Genomic DNA, 22,501 nt, shown 5'->3' on the forward strand with positions numbered 1-22,501 from the left:
AATAGACATAGGCATCTTCATAAGGACTGCAATGTGCTCAAATGCAATTCAAATATAATGTAGACATAAACTTAAAAATGTTTGTTTTGGCCCATGGAGGCTATTTAACCTATGTTTGTCCATGGTTTAATATATTTTTTCCATAGGTTAATTTTTAATATGTTCAATAAAAAGTCTTGGAAATAGATATAGGCATCTTCGTAAGGACGGCGATGAAAATGCATCGTCCCAAGCTAAGCCACGTAGCGCTTCGTTGCTCTATGCTACGCAACGTGAAGGTGGTGGGGAATGGTGATTGTTATCGCTCAGCGTGACTGTAGCCAGCCTGTAGGGATGAGAAAGGAGTGGTTGTTGACTTGTGAGGCTTCGAGGACGAGAAAGTCGAGACTTCCAAGATATGCACGTCGGGAGGTGCTTTGCTTACGCTGCAAGATCCGCCAGCTTCAGGATGACGTGGGTGATGTCGCTGTGTGCACTTTTTGCAGCGCTCTTAGCTTACTTGTCCGTCGTTGTGCTCCCCTCGCCTTCTTTTCACTCTCGTCATTGCTCCCCAATCTCCTTTCCATGGAGATGGTCCGCGCTTCTTCCTCTATCACTAGCCCTCGCCAGAGCCCGCGCCCTTCCCAACAGGTCACTAGCTTCGGAACTCAGGCCAATGCTCTGCTCCGGAAAAACCTCACATTCCAGGTTTTTGCGCCTTCTTTTGCAGCGCCTTTAGCTGGCAGGACAGAAGTGCCATGAAACGATCTTTTAATTTTAGATCTTTGGTCGATACAATAACAATTTCAAGGAACGAATCATGTAAAAACTGATTCGTCATCTGACAGAATTGCTAAGTAATTTGAATGCCATTAGAATGACTCCAGTTGTCTTTGCTGAATTTCCTGTATGAGCAACGTAAATGAACCTCCTTACTAAGCATGATACTTTTTTATGTGTGATCCATTCGCAGCTGCCTTTAGCATCTTGCCCTCCATTGTGGCCAAATAAACTCTGCCACTCCCAACAATCTTCGTAATGATGAAGAGGGGTTCTCATCATGCCATGCATTCTGCCATACTTGTTGAGCAAACACTGCCTCCCGGGGGTGCTCCCAGATCCCGCAATGCAAGTTGTCCTTGGTAGTTTCCATGTGGAACTCATACTTGGTGCTAGCTTTGTAACAAAGTGGCTGGGAGTAAAGGATCCCAATCTCCAGGCAATTCAGGAAAAGTGTAGCCATGATGCCACAAATAATTTTATTGTTGCTCTCAGCTAGGCTAGTGCCACGAGGATAATATGGAATGGACACTTTTTGGATAATATGGAGTGGACAGTTTTAGGATAATTTGAGTTGTGTGCCGAGTGTGCTAATGATTTCATTTAAGAAATGGGATGCTTGATCAGTCATCTATTCCACTGGGCACTCAACCTAGAGATTATCTGATAATATGGGAACGTGGCCACTACTTGGGTAGTGCATGTTGATATTGCCGTGGCCTCTACCCACTTGCTACCATAGTTTTTGGGGACCAATATATACGTCAGCCCCCGTCTTGTGACACAAGTGATTGGCTCCACAAAATCCAAACCTGAGTGATAGTATGATGGTATGGGGCTAAATGGTTTGAGGGGTAGACACTCATGTTTGGGGCCTTGCTCCTTGACAAGAGTCACTTTTGCACACATGTACATGATTGTCCTAGAACGTGGTCCACCAAAATCTAGCTCGCATGATCTTCTCGGCAGTGGCTTTTGGAGACATGTGACCTCCAGTGCTTCACTCATACCAGCATGAGCCTCGTCCAGGATCGACTGAATTTTCTGCTGGAGCACGCACTGTCTCAAGATGTGATCCTTTCCTAGCTTGTATAACTGCCTTGCAATCGATTTGAAAGGGGCAGCTTGAACGATGCATTTCCTCTTCTTGGTGGAGTCAGTCCTTGGAGAAACTCTCCAGTGGACAAAAGATGAAGTATGTTGGCATGACATGGTGGGAAGTACTCCACAGCAAACAAACATTTATCTAGTGTCGAGGTTACCCAAAAAAGGATAATCATCTTCAACACGAGTAGCTACATCCCTAAAGATATCCTTGATAGGTCTAAGTCAAATTCTTGCAAACAAAGGATCCACCTTCTTATTCTTCCCAATGAGACTGGATTTATTCAACAATGCATAAGAGCTTGATAACTAGTTGATGATAATTATCATTATTCTTGGCTTCAGCAATCAAGAAAACATCTTCAGGTTTTTTTTGGTATCCCGCAGAAGCGAAATGTGAAGACAAACGCTTGCCTCATCTATGTCCCGATTCTTCTATGCATCCTCCTCCTTGTGATTCAAGTGGCTATCAATGCAGTCTTTTCCGGCTCAAACTATCAATGTGGTTGTCAGTGTGTGCACTCAAATGGCACCTCAGGTTGCCAGAAGCAATGTGGAATACAATATTCTACCCAAATTCAAGCAGACAGCTGTGCTATTCCATCGCCTCCAGAATGGCCTGCATTTTTGCAAATACCTGCATCTCAGTACCGTGCAGTTGACCAATTTGAGTCAGAGTTTCCAGGATTGCCGGTTTCTTCTTGCCGGGGAAATGATTCTTGCCCTGTAACATTTCTTTATACAGGACAGAACAAGTCATTTGCTCAAGGTATGCACGATTATAATGTTTCTGCTGTGTCAATTTACTGTTACTGTACTTTATATTTTGATATGTAGTGGGAAAAACTTGACAGAAGATTTGAAGCTACTCAATCTCATTTCTTAATGTGTAATGACAGCCATGGCATCACTTCTCTTGCATGGGTCAGTTCCTAGCTTGTCAGATCCTCTGGAGATTCTGTCAGATATTACTCCCGTGAGTATATTTGCATATTTGGAACAAAAAAAGATTTTGGAATCATCTCTACACCGAAGATGCATTAGAAATTCCTGCATGCTGCTGTGTGGGTGCAACAAAACATTGGTCTATTATCGGCATTGGAGTTGGCTGTACACTGAGGATATGCTAGAAAGTCGTCCAGTTTGAATACTAGTTATGCTGTGTGGGTGCAACAAAACTTGTAATGATTAATGACTTGTAAAATCATAACCATTAAACTTCAGGGAACAACAACATGGCCCTATTCCTCCAATTATATCGAACCTGCATTACTTTCCATTCAAGATTTATTTGTGCTCCCATCAAATTGTTCAGTACTGCCTTCTGGTGGCGTCCCAGTATCATTTCCACTGGGAACAGAATTGTTATCTACTGGTAAATTATCCTTTGCAGTCGATATTTAATTTTACAATGAGACTGAAAAGATACATGAAGAGCAGGAAAGTATCTCATTTCCATATAGATTTTGCAAATTGGATCCTTTACGAACAATTCCTTTTCAGCTTACGCATGGCTAATTGATTCAGTCATTCATTGCCTCGAAACAAGAATCTTGTGGAGAGACAGCTACAACACCATAAATACTGAGCTCTATCAAGGGTTTCGCAAGGGCAATCCAAGCAATGAGATCAATGAAATTTCTGTAGGTGAGTTTCATATTTTGAGAGATGATAGATTAAAATGAGATCCAAGTTGCAGCCTGTTGGTATTGCGATAATTCTTTCTATCTTAAATGGTGCGTTGCCCTACCAGCTAGATTTAGATATAGATGCTCGTTTGGGAGAGACTAAAATGCAATCGTTTAGACTTCACAAGCAGTTGTAGCTTGAATGAAGAGATTTGGACTACTTTTTGATTAGCCTTCTCCTTTAGTGCTAGCCTTCATCATGGCTGAGTTTGCCCTTCACCTCCGGAGTGCCGACAGAAACTCAGTACGAAGACTTTGTATAAATGGATGCTCAAGTATGTGTGGGTGTGTGGATTTGTATGTGTGAGAGCATACTTTTATACTATGGTCTACACCCACTGTTGGGCGCTGATGACGTCAGTGGGGATGTCATACTAGCTAGTCCCTGCTATGCATGATGGAGTTTATGGTTCTCAATCTTATGAGTGACTCTTGTGAGATTGAAACTGCACTATGTTGTGTTTTTAGAGGATGAGTTTGGGAATGTTCGTGGATTCATCTAGGTAGATGATAGATTAAAATTGCTGCTTTGAGTCACTACAAATTTAAATTGAACTTATTATATTGAATTGAAATTTCAGCATATGATTTTGGATCGACAATGGCAAAGAAATTTGATGTGACCATTGGATACAATGCCACATATAAGAATGACACGGGAAATGGACCTCCTGGATTAGTTCGAGTTTCTCGCTCAATGAATCTGGTATGTTTCTCTTTTATGAATTTTGATGATCAGTTTTTGTTTCTTCAATGATTATATTCATCTATTAAATTAACAAATCCTTGATCTAACAACTATAGGTCTGACGTAAACCACTTACAATCTGTTGGGATCCAGGTTTTGTTCTAGAGGTATCAAATGGTTTGAATCAACATGTCTGTTTCGTATTAAGCATTCAGAAAGTTGCAAGAAAGATGGGAATCTAATTAAAACATGGGAATACTGATGTTACAAAATAGAGACATGTGTTAATAAGTCCATGTTACTTGTATACAAAAAATCAAGCTGTTTAGCTAAAAGCTAGTCACGAGGACGATACTATGTAATAATTCATCCTCTCAATCTATAGAATTTAACTCATGAATGAAACTATATTCATGGCTGAAAATAAGTAGGCTGGAAAGAAATAGAATAAAAAGCCTAGGCTTTTCAAGAAGTACACTAACGTAACATAGTAGACTAACATAGATTTTGTATTACCATTCTTGTTACCTCATTTGATACTAAACCTATTACAAAGACAAGTCTCTTGAGTTTTCTAATGATGTTAAGCAACGGAACCTGCTTGCCCAGAACCTGCATGTGGGAGTGATCATAAAGAGGCGCGCATGTGGCCACCTTGGCAATAGTTTTGATTCCAAGCCCTAGTGTAGGAATCCGCTTCGCAAGCTCTTCTTGAATCTGAGTAGGAGTTTTGAAGTCCGGTGGCTTGCAACTTTTTAAGCAGAGGCACTTGCCTAAGATGAGAGGGTTGATCACACAGATGCTCTTCCATCTGGTTCAGATGCTAAATGATGTTCAGAGCTTCGAGTTTAGAAGGCTCCTAAAGATTGTTGCACACACTAACTACTTGACACACATAGCTATGCTTTCAAGTTTCATCCAGACACTTATCTATTAGTAACTTATGGGCTATGTTTGCCCCTTAATACAATGGACTTCCAGTGTCACATGCAATGGTTTATGATCATGTGAATTGCAGCAAGATCTTCTTTAAACCTCTAGCGAGTCGTAATTCAATGTGCACCACAGAGAGGGGAGAGGGGCGTATTGTTGGAAATAGAGGATAGAATCACTCACTCCTCACACTCCCGATCGCAGCTCAAACAACACTCAAAGAGGAGGGGAGAGAAAGATAGCAAAACTCAGATATGTATTCATCCACAGATGTGGGCGAACAAAAGCTCAAAGATGAGCATACAACCAGCCACGAGATGCTGGACCAACTCCTGCGTCTACTCCTCTCCCTGTGCGCTTGCTGGTGCAAGGCAAGTCTGTGCAGGTGATGATAAATGAGGGAGGAGTGGAGCCCTTTTTATAGGAGGGCCTGCTGCCCTTAACATGGCTGACCAGGCCAGTCGGCTGCAGCCAATTGCACCAACCTCTGAAGGGGCCTAAATGGCCGCCCCTTGGTCGGTTTCTGGGTCAGCCTCCTGGCCTATATAAGGCCCCATATGTTGGGCTTTTGTGCTGCTGCTGGCTGGTACTGGTACTGCTGCATATGCCCCCCACATGGTGCTGGGGCAATCCTCCACGCAGGCTGCTGACGCAATTCTCCACTCAGCCAGGTACCCTCAGTCCTTTTCCCCCCTATAGTCTCCTGCCCCCTTGTCCCTCCAATCGGGGGCTCACAGGTGGGGCAGTGGCATTTCTAACACGTAGAGACAGATCAAAGGAGCCATACAACCAGTTGTGTCCCTGTACCCATTGAGGGCCCCCTCCTACAGCATGTAGGAGAATTTCTTTTAACATACAGAACTGAAAATACGATGTCGAAAACACTCTTCTAAAAAGAAAAAGGTTGCAACTCTGAGGAGAGACCTGGGAATGCCAAACAAAGACCAAAAACCTGAGAAACAGCTTTAGCCAATGATCGAGCCTCAATGCTTTCCACACTGTCAATGTAGACCACTCTGCGAGGCTGAGAATGAAGATTGTGCTGCCCACAGGCATGCAGGTTCTATGTGAGTCAGAGACTGAGCATGAGAGCTGAGAATGAGAATTGTTGGCTGTGTGACCCTCGGAGGTCTTTTAATGCTTTGTGGTAAAGACTATGGTTGTGAAGGGTGTGACAACAAACCTCGTGGGTTGATTGGACCATGCAACTGGAATAGCATCCATTGGCTGGGCAATTCAAGGCATCCTTGATTGGGAAGGCGGTTTCTTGCATGAAGGTGACGGTTCTGGTGGCTCCTACAGAGACGAAGGCTTTAGTTTCTTCTTTAAACTGCGCTGATCATAGTAGTATAGGTGAGGGTGTTTTTATTGAGTTGTATGTGTCACCTTTGAGATGTAGACATCGATTCTTCTGTCAGCAGCTCTGTAGGATCTTTTGGGCTGGCTGGTAGATGCTGGGTTGTTAGAACTAGTCTTTGTAATGAGCAAAAAGCCCGGTCGGGATGAGCTCCTTCTTTTGAATATGGTAGTGCAGGTTTGTCTTCATTTCATCTTGATATTGTGTTGCTTCATTCAAGTACTGAGTGAGAGAGCCTTTTGAAAGCTTGTCATTTTATGTAAAGCAATCGATATTTTATGTGCTGGTAAAACTGGTAATTGCATTCGAGTTCCAACAATTAGTATCAGAGCAGTGCGTTGAGTGTCTGTGAGAGCTTGCTGGGTTCATCCAAGAGTTTTTTGACATTAAAGTTGCTTTGAGAGGGTCGGGGTGATTGACGGTAACACTATGATGGATTCTTGGAGTAAAGAGAAGATGGAGAGTTCTTTATTTAAGTTTGATGGTAGAAACTTCGCTGCATGGCAACTCGACTCGTCTGCATCTCATGCAGAAAACCCTATGGAGCATTCTGTTAGGAACCGAAAAGAAGCCAAAGGAGAATGAGCCAGAGAAGATATCATTATGGAAGCAACGAAATGAAAAAGTAGTTGGAATTTTTGGAAAAGCTTTGGGCGAGGATTAGTTTCATCATATCGACGTCACTAAGAATGCGGTAGAGAACTGGACCATTGTGGAAACACTCTTTGGACATAAGATGAAGCATTTAAAATTATTTCTAAAACATGAGGTTTTCAGTTTCAAGATGGGCAATTCCGAGACCCTTGGTAGGTGCTTAAATAGGTTTCAGTATTTGCTAAAACAGTTGAATGTGCTAGGGTCTAACGTAGACTAGGAAGACACAAAGGCAATACTCCCCTTGGCGATTTCCCATGAATATCCCGCATTGGTTCAAATACTTAGTGTGGGTTCTGATGAACTCGAGTTCATTGATTTGGTTTCATCTATGTTATTGAGCGAGGAAAGATGTATGAGCACAAGCTTCCACGTTGGAGAGCCAACTTATGCAGCGAACAGAATAGAGAAGAAGGGTACTGGAAAGAAAGTCAGCAACAAGGGTAAGGAGATTCTGAGATGTTCTTATTGTGGTAAAGAGGGACAGGGCGACATATGTTGTTATAAAAAGGCATTCGATATGCAACATAAGGAGAGGGCATATCTAGTTGAAGACGCTCCACCTGCAGAGGAGATTGCGGGTGTTGCAGATGACGGTCCTGCGGCGTGCCTGTCTGGGTGGTAGCCTTTTTTGGTCTCTTTCAGTGGTTTTTAGCTTAGCATACTATGTGGACGTCTTCTACTAGATGATTGTACTGCGTTCCCTCCTCAGTTCATGGGAGGATTTTGTCTGTGTGACCCTTAGAGGTCTTTTAATGCTTCATGGTAAAGACTATGATTGTGAAGGGGGTGACAAACCTCGTGAGGTGATTGGACCATGAAACTCGAATAACATCCATTGGCTGGGCAATTCAAGGCGTCCAAGTGTCAGTTGATTGGCAAGGCAATTTCATGCACAAAGGCGACGGCTCTGGTGGCTCTTACATAGACGGAGGCTTGTGACCCTTCAATTTCTTTTTCGACTGTGCAGGTCCTGGTAGTATAGGTGAGAGTGTTTTTATTGAGTTGTACGTGTCGCCTTCGAGATTTCTGTCAGCAACTCCATAGGATCTTTTGGGCTGGCTGGCAGATGCTAGGTAGTTAGAACTGATCTTTGTAATGAGTTGAAAGCCCAGTCGGGATGAGCTCCTTCTTTTTGAATATCATAGTGTGGGTTTGCTTTCATTTCATCTTGATATTGTGTCGCTTCATTCCAGTACTGACTGAGAGAGCCTTTTGAAATCTTGTCATGTTATGTAAAGCAATTGATATTTTATGTTTGTGGTAATTACTACCCGGTGGTGGTGGCTCTCATCAACTACGTCCGTGGTGGCTAACACTACAAGATGTGCTGGTAAAACGTGGTAATTGCATTCGAGTTCCAACAAGAATGAGAAAGACTGAGGAAAGGCTACTGAAACAGGCCCAGATATGCCTCCACTTGCTGCTGTCCAAGGTACACCACTGCTATGTGACCAGATCGGCCAGTGTTGGGCCTGACGAGGCCCTATAAAAAGGGCCTACGCTTTCTGTTTCCAACATTCAGCCCTGGCCTTATCCTCCTACATTTTCAGCCTGCTGCCACGCACAGTTCCAGCCTTGCTCCATGCATTGAATAAGCTCCAAACCCTCACCAATTAGGGGCAGACATCCAAGGGCTTACTTGGTAAGCCCAATTGGGCCGACCTAGACGACCAGGTTGGCCTATAAAAGGCTGCCTAGTCTGGCCCATTTTGGCAGCCCTAAGGCTGGCCATTGGGCCTACCTAACCTAGGCTTGACACAGCTAATCCTACGCAGTTCTCCAATGGGTACTAGTTAACTTAGGCTGGGAATGGACCTACATAGCTTGTGCCTGACTCGTCCCTAGACTATGGCTCATAATATGCACCCTAGTGCAGGGGTGCATGTGACATCTGGCATCGTGTATCTATCTTTCCATCAGTTCTCGTGTGGCCACTCCAATCAAAGTTACATTGCCATTGCAAATAATCCTGTTTTTCATCCTCGCATTAAGCACATTGAAAATCAAGATCATTATATCAGGGGTTGTATTGAGATGGTTTCATCGACCTTATCTATTTCCATCCAAGGACGATGTGGCGGATATCTTCAGCAAGAGCCTCTCCACAGAAGTCTTTGTACATCATTGAGAAGGCTTGGGGATGAGGGGCACACAACCTATGTCAAGGGGGGTTATAAAATGACATTGTTATATTTTTGTACCCCCATAGGTTGCTATAACCTTATGGATGAATTTGTGCAATCATGGTACTTTAGATACCTTAGGTACTGTTGAGACATGTCCAAATTCCTTTAGCCATACCATTGAGGCAGGATTTGTAGGAATATTACAATGGTATGGTTATGTAGGCTAGAATTAGCTTAATTAAATTAGTCTATGTTGTTTTTCGTATATAACCCAATTGTGATAGTAGGGGGCCAATAGAAGTAGCTGTTCAAGCTGATAATAATCTTCAAAACCAAAAATTTTCCACACATTGGTGGCATCATCTTTGCTCTACTCCTCTGGCTGCTGTTGGACACTCAATGGTGAAACTGAGTTGGGGATTTCCTTCTCAGTGGCGTGCTCGGAACCAAAGTCAAGCAGTTCTACAAGCTTTGCTCATGCAATATGGACTGTTGGATCTTTATAGCCATATTCTCATGGTCTTATCATTAAGGAGACTACCGAGTTGGTTGATTAGAGCTCGCATCCTCAACACAAAGTCTTAGATGGACTCATTCTTCTTTAGAATGTGGTCCATGGTTCCATGATCACGCCGGAATCCAGCCTGTCCTGCTGCTCTGAGTCCTTGACACTCTGCAAGTCTGCTAACCTCGGAGTCAAGTACTGATGCATAAATCTTGGACAGGACATGTCCAATCATAATGGTCCTGTAGTTCTCTAGGCTCATGGGATTTCCTGCCTTGTGGATCGGTGAGATACTGTTAATGGTCCAAGTGTGTGGAAATCCCAAACAAACCGCTTCATTAAAAAGCTTTGCTAAGATCGGGGCTAGGAGGTTAATCCCATATGCAATGAACTCAGTACATAGTCCCTCATGATCCTTCGCTCGGCCTTTATGAAGTTTCATTATAGCATCCTTTACCCCTCCTCTAGTGAAGAGGGTGCAGGATGTGGGACGAGGCATGTGTGAGAGGCTAGGGACCTGGCTGATTTGGGATGTCATAAAGTGTGCGTGCATAATCAAACCAGATCTGGGTGTCAGTGAGTGGCGGAGGAGACCGTCCTTCTAGAAATCTCTGCCAGAAGTCCTTAGAGTTACTAAACAAAATGTTCAGTAGCTCCTCCTCGTTTCGACGAACGAAGTCTAGTTTCTTCCTTCGTACCAGTCTACGGTATTCACGTAGCATATCTGGTGCGCTCGGAAGACTGTTTTTGGTTTCGAATCTGAGTTGACGGCGTAAGGCCTTGCACTCATCATCGTACCAACTATTACAGGGTACGGTTCCAGGGGATGGTGGGCAGGTGGAGCGGGTGGTGTGGGGAAAGGCGCGAATGGCAGCCTCGTGTAGTGAGCGGGTGACAAGGGCAGCACGATCCTCTAAAAGGGGTATGAAGTCAATATAAGTGGGCTTAATCGTCATTGTCATGGAAGAGCGCCTACCCCTTGTAGTTGCTGGGTAGAACATGGTTGAAAAGTACTGAATTCACGACTAGGGTACCGAGATGATGACTATTGGGATAGAAGATATTGAGATTCAGATACCTACCAATCCAAGCAAGATTCACAAAGCTTACAGGTTCCGAGAGTTGAAAGTTAATGACCAATTCCCATAGGACATGGAGACACACCTGATGGAACTCAATAGTTTCCCAATAAGAGAGATTGATCTATTCCAAGCTGCAACAACAAATGTCAAGCAGGTCCATCGAGCCGAATAGATTGCTAAATAGAAGACCCTCTTTGGAACACTTCATGGAGAATTGAGAAGGTGAACAGGAACCGAGACAATTGCCCTTGAGCTTGTTCAAGAATTGAACTTGGGAATTGAGGAGGTGGCAAGTGCCTTGTACGGTCAAAATAAGCCAAGCAGTGGGCCCTCCCAATTGTAAAGTATACAAGATCTTTTCTTTGAGTCTAACAATGTGTTAGTATTGGATCCCCTTGATAGAAGGTGCAAAGCTAGTACACCAACGATGCTTCTGCATGAACCCGAACTATGCAAAATAGGTAAAGGCTGAGCTGGATTAGCTCATCAAGGCAGGGTGGGGGCATGGTAACATTTATGCTTTAGATAGGAGTGACTAGTTGTTCCCTATGGTTGTGGTCCCAAAAATGAGCGGAAAATTCCAAGTGTGTGTAAATTATTGCAAGTTGAAATCCCAAACGATATGAGACCCATTTTACGATCCTATTCATTGATAGTAAGTAGGCAGGCATGCATTGTATACTTTTATGAATGGCTACAATGGCTACAACTAGATTTCCATTGCCGAGGAAGACCAACAAAAAACAGTATTCGTCACCGTATGGGGTGCATGCATGTGCAAGGTCATGCCATTCAGATTATTGAACACACCTTCCGCCTTCTAGTAGTTCATGATTGGGACCTTCAGGCAATTTACTTAGATGATTTTGTGTGTACACAAGTGAAATCAATCTTTTATTGTTTAAAGAAAGTCTTTAAGAGATGATCTAGGCAATCAAGTGGATGCTTGAGCCGAGCAATCTCACCCAGCTCTGCTCATTCATAAGTCTTATCAGCTTCTGCCACTTATTCATCAAGGACTTTGCTCAAGTAAGTAGCTGCACCATTATACGAGCTCACCAAGAAGGAAGTGAAGTTAGCGGGCTGAAGACCGAGCTGCAGCATATAAAGAGTTAAAAAAATGAGCAACGACCTCACCCATGTTGCAATAGCTGAGATGCGTCGTCATTTTTCATGTACATGTGGTCGCGTCAGGATACGCCATCGGAGTCACCCTTGCACAACCAAAAGGACGCTTAAATTACCGTGTATATCATACAAGTAGGATGGTGACGCTTTATTGAATTCAACCACGGCACTATCGATTGTGAAGCCCTTGTATGGTTTTTAGTGTTTAAAAATTCAGGCATTATCTATATGAAAATCCTTTTATCTTTTGTATTGATCATCACTCATTATTGTATCTAATTAACAAAACATTATAGTGCGTTGGATGTTATTGCTGCTGGAATTTAACTTAGAAAGTCACATGTAGGATTGGATTGTTTATCCTAACTTCTGGTGTCTCAAGAAGAGAAAGGAGTTTGATGGAGCTACCACATGCACACTTGTATGCAGTTGAATCTCAGAGCTAGAATATGACGAGTTGCTCTAGTATCTATCTGCCACAACATTTCCTGAGAAGCTGCCTTGAGAATGATGAAACTGAATATCGGGCCGTGTATTGCACAAGTATATGAGGCATCCAACAGCCTGACTGTAAAGTGTGACATCCACTGATTCACCTTCATCATACATAGTAAGCTTCAGCCCCGGCTCCATGGGAGTGGCTATAGGCTTACAATCATGCATGTTGAACCTATCCAAGAGTTTTTACACATACTTGGATTGAGACATAATGATGCCATGCTTGTCTTGTATAAACTGGATCCCTAAATAAAAATTTCACATGCCCAAATCTGCCATGTCAAATTCAGCTTTGAAATCTGCACTTATTTCCTCATTTGACCCTATGAGCAGCATGTTATCTACTTAAAGAATGATGACCAAAATATCTCCCCCATCCTTCTTGATGTAGAGGGTGCTTTCTGTGGGACTATTATGTAACCCCTTACTTGCTAGGAATGCATCAATCTTGGCCTACCATGCACGTGGGGCTTGTTTCAGCCCATATAAAGCTTTGTTAAGCTTGCAAACCTTAAGTGCATTGCCAGAAAGTTCGAATCCAGGAGGTTGTTTGACATAAACCTCTTCCTCCAAGTCCCCATTAAGGAAAGCTGTTTTTATGTCCAACTGATGGACATTCCAAACAAAATTTGCAGCCATTGCAATAATTGACCGTATGGTGGTCATTGGGGATGTAGGAGAAAAAGTCTCCTCATAATCTATGCCCTTCTTCTGCGCATAGCCTTTGGCAACCAGCCTTGCCTTGTACCTGTCAATGGACCCATCTGGCTTCCTTTTTACCTTGAAAACCCACTTGGTACCAATGGCATGCTTACCTGGTGGCAAATCCACAACATCCCAAGTCTGATTTTTCTTAATGAATTGCAATTCATTGTGCATGGCATGCATCCAATGCACATTTCCCTTTGCTTCTTCAAAAGAGCCAAATCCCTCTTCATCAAGAAGAGTCCCTGCATATGCTGTCTCAACTAAAAGAGCCCCCCTGCGTGCCTTACTGCACTACGAGTTCTGCCAGGTAATTGGGCCTCAAGCCTACTCTCCTTGAGAGTCTGTAGCAACCAATTCGGGACTATTTTGGCTGCATGTATCTCTTGGATCTCTTGTCTAACAACTTCATCCAGACCCTGTGGAGGTACAAAATCAACCTGTGGCTGAATCGGGGCATGTGGATCAAGAGGAGGTTGTTGTAAATTTTGATTATCAGCATGAACCTCAACTGGGGAACCAATTGCTATAGGAAGCATCCCCTCAAAAACATCATATGAAGAAGCTGGAATAGTAAATTCAGCATGTGTATGTGCTGAATTTTCAGAGAATATAACATCTGTACTAACAAAAATCTTGGGTGAAGCAGGATTGTAGAGACGATAGCCTTTGCTTTGTGCACTATACCCAACAAAAATGCATTTAAGTGCCTTATCTGACAACTTATGTCTAAACTCCAGAGGCACGTGGGCATACGCAACACAACCAAAAACTTTGAAGTGATCCACTGAAGGCTTTCTCCCATGCCATGCCTCATAGGGAGTGATTGTCTTCAAAGTCTTTGTGGGAGCCCGATTCAAAACATAGTTTGCACATATGAGGCCTTCAAGCCAAAACGTGTGAGGCAACTTTTTACTGGTAAGCATGCATCTATCCATCTCCATAAGAGTGCGATTTTTGCGCTCAGCTTTGCTATATGTTGAGGTGTAAGCCTCACTGTAAGCTGATGCGTGATGCCTTTTTCCTTCAAAAATGCCTCAAACTCATGAGACATATATTCCCTGCTCTATCTGTGCGAAGTGTCTGCACCTTGAGTCTTGTCTCATTCTCAACCATAGCCACAAAGTGTTTGAAATACATAAACACTTCTAATTTTGCCTTAAGACCATAGACCCAAGTATAGTTGGTGAAGTCATCTATGAATGTAACATGATAAAGATAATGCCCAAAAGCAGGTGTCCTCATGGGACCGCAGACATCACTGATTTGAATAAGCTGTAAATTGCGTGTAGCTTTCACTACACCATGGTTCTTGAAAGGAAATCTATGCATCTTGCCAAGGATGCAACCCTCACATCCATGAGGAGGAGGTGACTCTAAAGGAGGCAATGCATCAACCATATCATGCTTCTGAAGTGTCATTAAGCTGCCATAGCTCATGTGCCCATACTTGGCATACCATAACTCCGCATTCTGCATCGCAGCAGTGGGAGTGCTCACTGAAAACGCAAGATCGGATCTTTTCTCATAATAATCAAGCTGAAAAAGACCCCGATACAAAGTGCCAGACAACATCAAAGCATAGTCATTCTTTTTGTCTCTGACTGCACACTTAGCATCGTCGAATACAACTTGAAATCCTTCTCTATTAAGAGAGGACACTGAAAGTAAATTCTTCTTTATACCTGGCACATAGAGAACATTTGAAATTCTGAAATCTGTGCCATCAATGGATGTGAGAATAATGTCCCCCCACTCCACACATTGAATAAGAAGAATTATTTGCACAAGTCACCTTCTTTTTAGTAGTTGGTGGATGCAGAGATGCAAAAAGGCTCTTCTTAGAAGTGATGTGCTTAGAACACCACTATCAAAATACCGAGTATTCAGTGTCTCATTGACACTGAGAGAGCATGCATCCTTTGAACGATCATAATTGCAAGTCAAGAAAGCATAAGGGTCATCATCATTAGTGGTTGTAGCAACAAAACTACCCACTAAAAAATCTGAAATGCAAGATAGAAATGCATAGTGCTCTTCCACAAAGTTGGCTGTAACATCTCCCCCATCATGTGAATGAGGAGATGATGCATCTGACACAGCCATACTTGAATCGCTTTTCTTTTCTTTAGCTATGCGCTTCTTGCCCTCACTAATATAACGACCTGGCTTCTTGCAGTAGTGACAAATGCCCTTCTTTTTAGGCTTATCTGCATCACTCTTAGCCTTATAAGAGGGCTGTCCTGAATCAGCTTTATGTTGATGTGCGGACTGATTGGCATGTTGCTTTTGCTGCCCTTTTCCCTTGGGCTTGAATTTGGAAAGCATGGCATGCTCGCCAGCCCGGGTTGCCATATTTCTTCGTGTTTGCTCCTCGTGCAACAAAAGTCCTACCAACTCGTGAAAAGAGAGAGGATTGCTGCCCCCCCTCAATGACAAATTCAGCGAGGTGTGGAAACCAAGATAGGATTCAGGAAGAGAATTCAGAGTGGTGGTAATCATCTCTGAATCGGGAATGACTTCATCAATATTCAGCAGTCGCTCCCTCAAATCCTGAAGCTTTGTGAGGTGAGTATTCATGGAATCTCCCTCATCCATATGTGTATGAGAAAGCTCTCGCTTCATAAACAAAACTCTGGCATCATTTCTTGCTGCAAACATATCTCCAATATCTCCCAAGCTGTCTTGGATGTCTTGCATGACCGAATAATGAACCTCTTGGCAGAAAGAGAAATCACTGATAGAGCTTGTGCATCTCTAGAATCTCATCTTTTTGTTCTACTGTGGGAGCCCTTGGAGCGGCAACTCCAACTACTTGTGCTGCATTTTGACCTCTACCCCTGCTTCCAGTTGGAGGAGTGACAGGTGTAGCCACTGTACCTAGCCTTGCTTCATCTCCATTGACATAATTCCAAAGATGTCTACCAACTAAGAAGTCGCGTACCATAAAACTCCACAAGGAGTAGTTGGTGCCATCCAACTTATCCTCCTGTGTGAGGACTCCAAACACCTCATTGGGGTTGTTCTGAGCCATTTTTGCCAGATAAATTGAAAAATACAGCAAACTGAACAAGTAAAATCCCTTCGTGGGATGCAAAATGCACAAGTAAAATCTGCCAAAGAAAATCTGCTCATAGTGACAAATACTGTCATAGCCTATCAAAGGCTTGTAATGCACCACAATGTTTCGCTTAATGCCCAAAAATCAGCAAATAGAATCTGCAAAAAGTGGCAAAAGTCTGCAAATTGACTTGCACTGAGTCCAAAAATGCTTGCAAACTTCCAAAATGCTCTTTTACTTGCAAAACTGCAACCCAAATGCAAAAGCTCCAATCCTTGTGGGAAATTGCATACAAAAGAGGGCAAATGGTTTGAAAGCCCCAAATGTTGCACAATTTGCACTCTACTTGCAAAAGCCCCAAATTTCACTGCAAAATTGCAGTGGAATAGCAAAAGCCCCAAATTTCTTCAACACCTGTAAACTAACTACAATGAGTGCCCACGAATACAAAATGTTCCAAATCACATTCAAACAATGGCTCGATGCACGAATGCCTACCAAAGGTCACCTGCTCAAAAGACTTGCAAATGCACGGAGAACTGTACGGACTCCTGCAAATGTACGGAATGTACGGCACAGTACGGGTGCTGATGCAGAAATGTACGTCCATTGTTGTACGGACGGCAATGTACAGTGCACTTGCAAAGTTGTACGGAGCAGCGTACGAAATTTGGTACCGCGGTACGGTAGATGGCGACGCGGATGTATGAACAGATAGTCCGTACGTTGTACGGACGGGAGCAAGGGACTTTCGTGCAGTACGGATTGCTCACGGGAGCAGTGTACGGCGGCGCTATACGGCAAAATAGTACGGACTGTCAGTCCGTACATTGTACGGACGTTGTATGGTGAGCTTGGCGATGGAGTAGTACGGATACAGGTACGAAATTCGTGCAATCATACAGACTGTACAGGGATGGCAATCTTGAGCTGGGGCCGGTTGCACGGACGGGAGCTGAGAGTAGGGAGTTGAGAGCATATGAGGAAGCTGGGAGCAGGTTCAGGAAGGAGTTCTGCTTTGATACCAAATGTGAGAAAAACGGAGAGCAAGAGTTAGCAAGAGAGAGTGAGCTGAACGTAGGTCACTCAAAAGGTGAATTGAATGAAGTGTAGTACAAACAAGAGATGAGGGGTTTTGTCTAAGTGACAAAACCCTATCTAATCACTAACCGTAGTTAGGGATTAGATTGTTGTTAGGGGGAAAAACATCTAAGAGGGAAAAGTGCCCCTAACCCACGTATTACATTACATTGGCCACTGCCTAGAATATAATAATAATTCTAACAGTCCATGCCTCAGACACTCTTGTATTAGTGGTTGAAGATGCCACCGCTAGATCCTTCTCCATGACTCGATCCATCGCATGCCCCCTAGCTGGGAAGATGCCTTAGAACCCATGGTTTGATGATGAGTGCCAAGAGATGAGATCTCACCTCATACGTGAGCGTGCTTTGAAGTTTGGGGCACCTTACGATGCCTAACACACAGTCAGTCTCACGCCGCCTGACATTCCATAAGAGGCAGGCTTTCCTCGCATAGGATCGACGAGGGGATTTGATCCTTTCGAGGAGGGGACCCCACTATTGTATAGAGCTTCTCTCTGAGGGGAAGCCACCTATTTCCATCATGGATCCGGGTGTTTGACACACATATGTGAGATTACTCTATGATGTCTCGATCCATGCACCACCTTATCTTACCTAGGTCCCAAGCCCACCACATCCTTCTGGTTCACCACACATAATGTGTGAGCTACATTGTGCTAGCTTCACAACCGGAGAGCCCAAGACCACGAGGGGTTGTGGACTGAGCACTTTGCACATGGACAAGAGATCTTGGTCCCCATCTTAGCGCAGATGTTCAATCATGCTGTATGTCATGTGATACGAGGGCAAAGTTGATCAACTGGAAGGTGACACTACCACAGGGGGCAGGGACAGATTGAGCATAGCGGCATGTAATAGATTTGCACATTTAAATTAGCCCGCTGGACATAGTGGAGTAGAGGAGGAGGATATAGCTGATACGAGGGCAAAGTTAATCAACTGGAAGAGACCATGCAAAGCTACGAAGCTGGAGATATGGAGGCCACCTATGTTGCAGAGGTTGACTAGATCATGCACGATGGAGGCCAACCTATCTCATCTCTCCTTAGAGGAGACTGTTAGAGCTGATATGCCACTCTTAATCTGGCCCACCGGATACATAGATCGGATACATAGATCATAGAGACCATCCCCCCCCCCCCCCCCCCAAAATGAGAGACATCTCGACAGATATAGATATGAGACAAATGCTTCTTAGCATATCACTTAGCAAGGTCCCTACTAAGCCCTTTTCCTCTGTATGACTTACCCTTTTGATTGTACTTTGTTTCATAGGCCCCCAAGGCCTCTTGAAGACATAAATAGGGCCCTCAAGGCGATCAGAGATGTTGGTACGTGCATACATCTAGATGGTTTGAGAGTCTGGGGCTCCACATGGACAAATTACTCCCCTTTCAGTATAGTATTGAGGTCCCTTTTGTTCCGCTCACTTACCATGAAGTCTCTGGGAAGCTGCTCCACAGGCAAACCAACGCCTCAGACTTCCCGTCCAGCCCACCCTGTAATTCCCTGCTCAACTTCAAGCGGTGAACGGCATCCAATCCCTAGGCAATCCTGTATCCTCAGCCAATCAAAGCATGCAACAGAACCCCAATAGCATCCACTGTCTGAACCACTCCTGCAATCGCACATCCAAGTGCCCAACCAGCTAACACGGCTGAACAACTGCAAGACAAAGCCCTCAACAGCTGAACTCTGGTGCAATCAAACAACCAAACTCTTCCAAGCGGGTTGCCTCAATCTATAGCCTCCCTGGCCACTGCCCAACAGCATAAATCAACCCTTCTTCACGAGGAAAGAAACCCAAACGCAATAACTAGCTAGCAACTAATCAAGGAACGGCAAAAGCAGGCAAAGACAAGCCTTCTTCTACCCAGAATCCACAAAAGAAAGGTCACCTAGGCTGGAAAACCCTAGATCCTCTGGAGATCAGCTAATTCTGCCCTGGCACAGTCCCAAGAGCAACTTAGAAGCGAACACTCACGCTTGGAAAGTTACCAAAACCAGTCGCAACACCCAGAAAGCTCCAAAAAATCAGGTTGAAATCTCCTGCAGAGCCCGAAAGCCTGAAAAAGCAAGTCGCATTTCACCTGGAGCAGCCTGGTCAAGTCATGAACTTCTGGAACAGCCCTAGAACCAATCGCAGGCACCTGGAACAGCCTAGAAGAGCCCAAAAGCAAATCGCAAACTGGAACAGACACCCTAGCAGAAATCGCCACTTGCAATAGGCTCCTGGATCAATTGCGATTTGCTCTGGCAAGCCTTGGATCACCTGGAACTGGCCCTTGGGTAAAAACGAATTTCCCTGGCAAGCTCTGGATCATCTAAAACTGGCCTCTGGGTAAAAACGAATTTCCCTGGCAGGCTCTGGATCACCTGAAACTGGCCCTTGGGTAAAAGCGAATTTCCCTGGCAGGCTCTGGATCACTTGAAAGTGGCCCCTGGGTTAAAACGAATTTCCCTGGCAGGCTCTGGATCACCTGAAACTAGCCCCTAGGTAAAATTGAATTTCCCTGGTAGGCTTTGGAACCTCCTGGTAAAAAGCGATTTGACTCTAGCAGCACTTGGCAGGCTCTGGCAGCTCAAAACTAATGATCTGGCTCCTCGAAACTGATTTGGCCAACTGAATGGCAGCTCCAAACTGATGATTTGGCTCCTTTGAAACTGATTTGGCCAACTGAATCAAAAAGAAGGGCTCCTCCCTCCTTTTAAAGCCCTAGGCTCCCAAAAGCAGTGTTTTTAAATTGCACCACTCTTTTGGCCCCCTGTTGCACACTTTGGCCTTAGGAATTAATTGCCTAGTAACTGGGTGCACATTCACTATTTCCAAGGGCCCACTAGGAATTTTAATTCCCCAAGTCCCGCCCCATGGCCGGACCCTCGCGCCCCAAAGGCTCAAGGCAGTCACACGCAAATTACGGGAGTTGCAAATCAAAAGTCCCATAATTTCACGTCCTCGTGACATTAAGTAGGTTATCCATTAGTATCTCATATAGCTACACACATTCAAGACCTGGTTGGCCCCTAGCGAGCTTCTTGTAAAGCTCAGCTTCTACCAGGATCATTGGTTACGAATATCAGAGTAGGGCTTTATCGATCCGCCAAGCTACACATGTATACCACCTTCTTCATTCTTTAAGGATATTGACTGGGCAGTTCTGTGTTTCATGTGAGAGCGGATGGGCGGAGGGCATACCTAGAGAGCGCCGCATTTGCACTCTCCGTGCTCTATAGAAGATTGAGTCAAAGAAGCACGTTGCTTTTAGATGCCATGTGTACTATGATCCGAGGTCGTTACCATTGTCTTCTTAGGGATGGATTTGGACCACTCTCCAACCTTCTGTCACGCCTGGATCAGAGATGTTTGGCGACTTTCATGCATGAGGCTGTATGACACAGAGACCAGTTGCGTAGGGCACATAGACGAGACCAGTGTGTCCAGCTAGATTCCACTTAGAGTGTGATCACTAAGTTTTTTCAATCAGATGGCATGGGCTAGCAGGCCCTAGGGAGACGGTGTAGCCGAGGCCCACAATGAGAGATACGACAAACCCATCCGCGTATTGATGCATAGATCGGGCTCTGGGATCTTACTTCCATGTTCATCAGACCAGAGGCATGGCCGACGGGTGTGATAGTTGCATGTGTCTGGCACAGGGCCACAGTTAGGAGACCACAACAGGCCATGCATATTGATCGTCGCCAGCACTCTACTGCCACCACAACCCATACACTGCCTCCCGTTGACTTTAATCCTCTGCTAGCATCCATAGGATCACAACAGCCACAGCTCCCTTGCTTCTTGTGGGCTCAAACACTTTGCACTTTGCACTCACATTTTTATGTTTATTTTGCACTTGTATGTGGGTTTTTTCAGTCTCATAGACCCTTCGGTCTTTCAAAAGCTTTTAATAAACTTTCTTTCTTTCTTTCTTTCTCCACTCCTTGAGAGTCCATTTCTGGCTCTTCCTCCTAGCCTTCCAGAAGAGCATAGTCGGACCAATTTCATGACTAGCATGGTTGGCTGCAATGTATGTCCTTTCAGCTCATACATCATGGACATTTTTGGTTGGGTTGTATCTTTTGACTTACAAATAATTTGTCCTGTCTGCACTTTCTTGACACCCTTTTCATGGCATCCCATTTTCTCTGCTAGCTTTGGCCTTTGAAAAAGCTGAAAACAATACACATATCTCATGGTATTTCACACCACTGAATGGGTTAAATGTGGGGCACTAAAACGTATAGCCAGACAGTTATAGCTTGCATGGGACAGGTCAATTTATCGGCCTTTAAATGCATCTATTGGGCATGTGATGGATGGTTGTATATCTTTTTCCTTGTGCAATTTGTAGACCTGACATAACTGATAAAGCTAATGCTTATGCAGGTTGCACAAGCTTTCCTCCGATTGATTCAGGGATCTGATGCAGAGCTTTCTTTATGGTTTGTAGCAGAAATGCCTAAATTAGCAACAGCACTGAGATTAGATTTTTCATCACTTCTGGGTCCACTTTTTTTCATGTGGGTCATTCAACTTTTGTTCCCCGTAAGTATTTCTTTATCCACTACTATCTAATATACAGTTAATCATAAAAGAGATCGATGCTGTAGCTTCTGTATATACATTTTGCTTTTGGGTGGAAAGAAGTGTTTAGTATGCCCTATTTGTGGGCAAAGCACTCTGACTTTGAATCAGTTTCTGGACGTCAATTCTAATGTAGAGGGAAGGGGTTGGATGCATCAAATAGTTTGCATTCATTTTGAGTCTGTTCTAAAGGGATATTAAAAATATATATGAATGTAACACTGTTTACCAGGTTATGAAGGATGGTGGATTCACTGGATAGCATTGAGAAGGATGCTCAATGAAATAACAATTACTTTGTCTCATGCTACGTTTTAGAATATTTGTTGGAACTGCATCACTGGTCTTCGTCCTTTTGCCAAGCAAAGCTTTTGTGTTTGAATCCTAAGGAAAAAACATCTATGTGTGAATCGGTATCAATAAACCTATCAAACATGCATATTAAAAAATCAAGCGACTTGATTTAGCTCCCTAATCATCTGTTTTTAATAAACTTTGCTACTTGCTACTCAAGTC

The 22,501-nt window shown here is 43.9% G+C and overlaps 1 protein-coding gene across 2 annotated transcripts in view; it reads left to right on the forward strand.

Moving 5' to 3' along the window:
* The first annotated feature begins 533 nt into the window (after positions 1-533).
* LOC147905222 (ABC transporter A family member 7-like) overlaps positions 534-22,501 on the forward strand; it is a 73,142-nt gene continuing 51,174 nt past the window's right edge. For both annotated transcript variants that reach the window (XM_087393858.1, XM_087393935.1), the window contains exons 1-7: positions 534-687; positions 2,251-2,632; positions 2,763-2,839; positions 3,088-3,238; positions 3,391-3,510; positions 4,133-4,257; positions 21,788-21,946. In XM_087393858.1, coding sequence (XP_087249984.1) covers positions 565-687; positions 2,251-2,632; positions 2,763-2,839; positions 3,088-3,238; positions 3,391-3,510; positions 4,133-4,257; positions 21,788-21,946 — 1,137 coding nt within the window. In that variant the 5' untranslated portion in view covers positions 534-564. The remainder of the gene's footprint in view (positions 688-2,250; positions 2,633-2,762; positions 2,840-3,087; positions 3,239-3,390; positions 3,511-4,132; positions 4,258-21,787; positions 21,947-22,501) is intronic.

Source organism: Dipteris shenzhenensis, chromosome 1, assembly GCF_047967505.1.
Source record: "Dipteris shenzhenensis isolate YYH24624 ecotype China chromosome 1, Dip_SZ_1.0, whole genome shotgun sequence".
NCBI lineage: Eukaryota > Viridiplantae > Streptophyta > Polypodiopsida > Gleicheniales > Dipteridaceae > Dipteris > Dipteris shenzhenensis.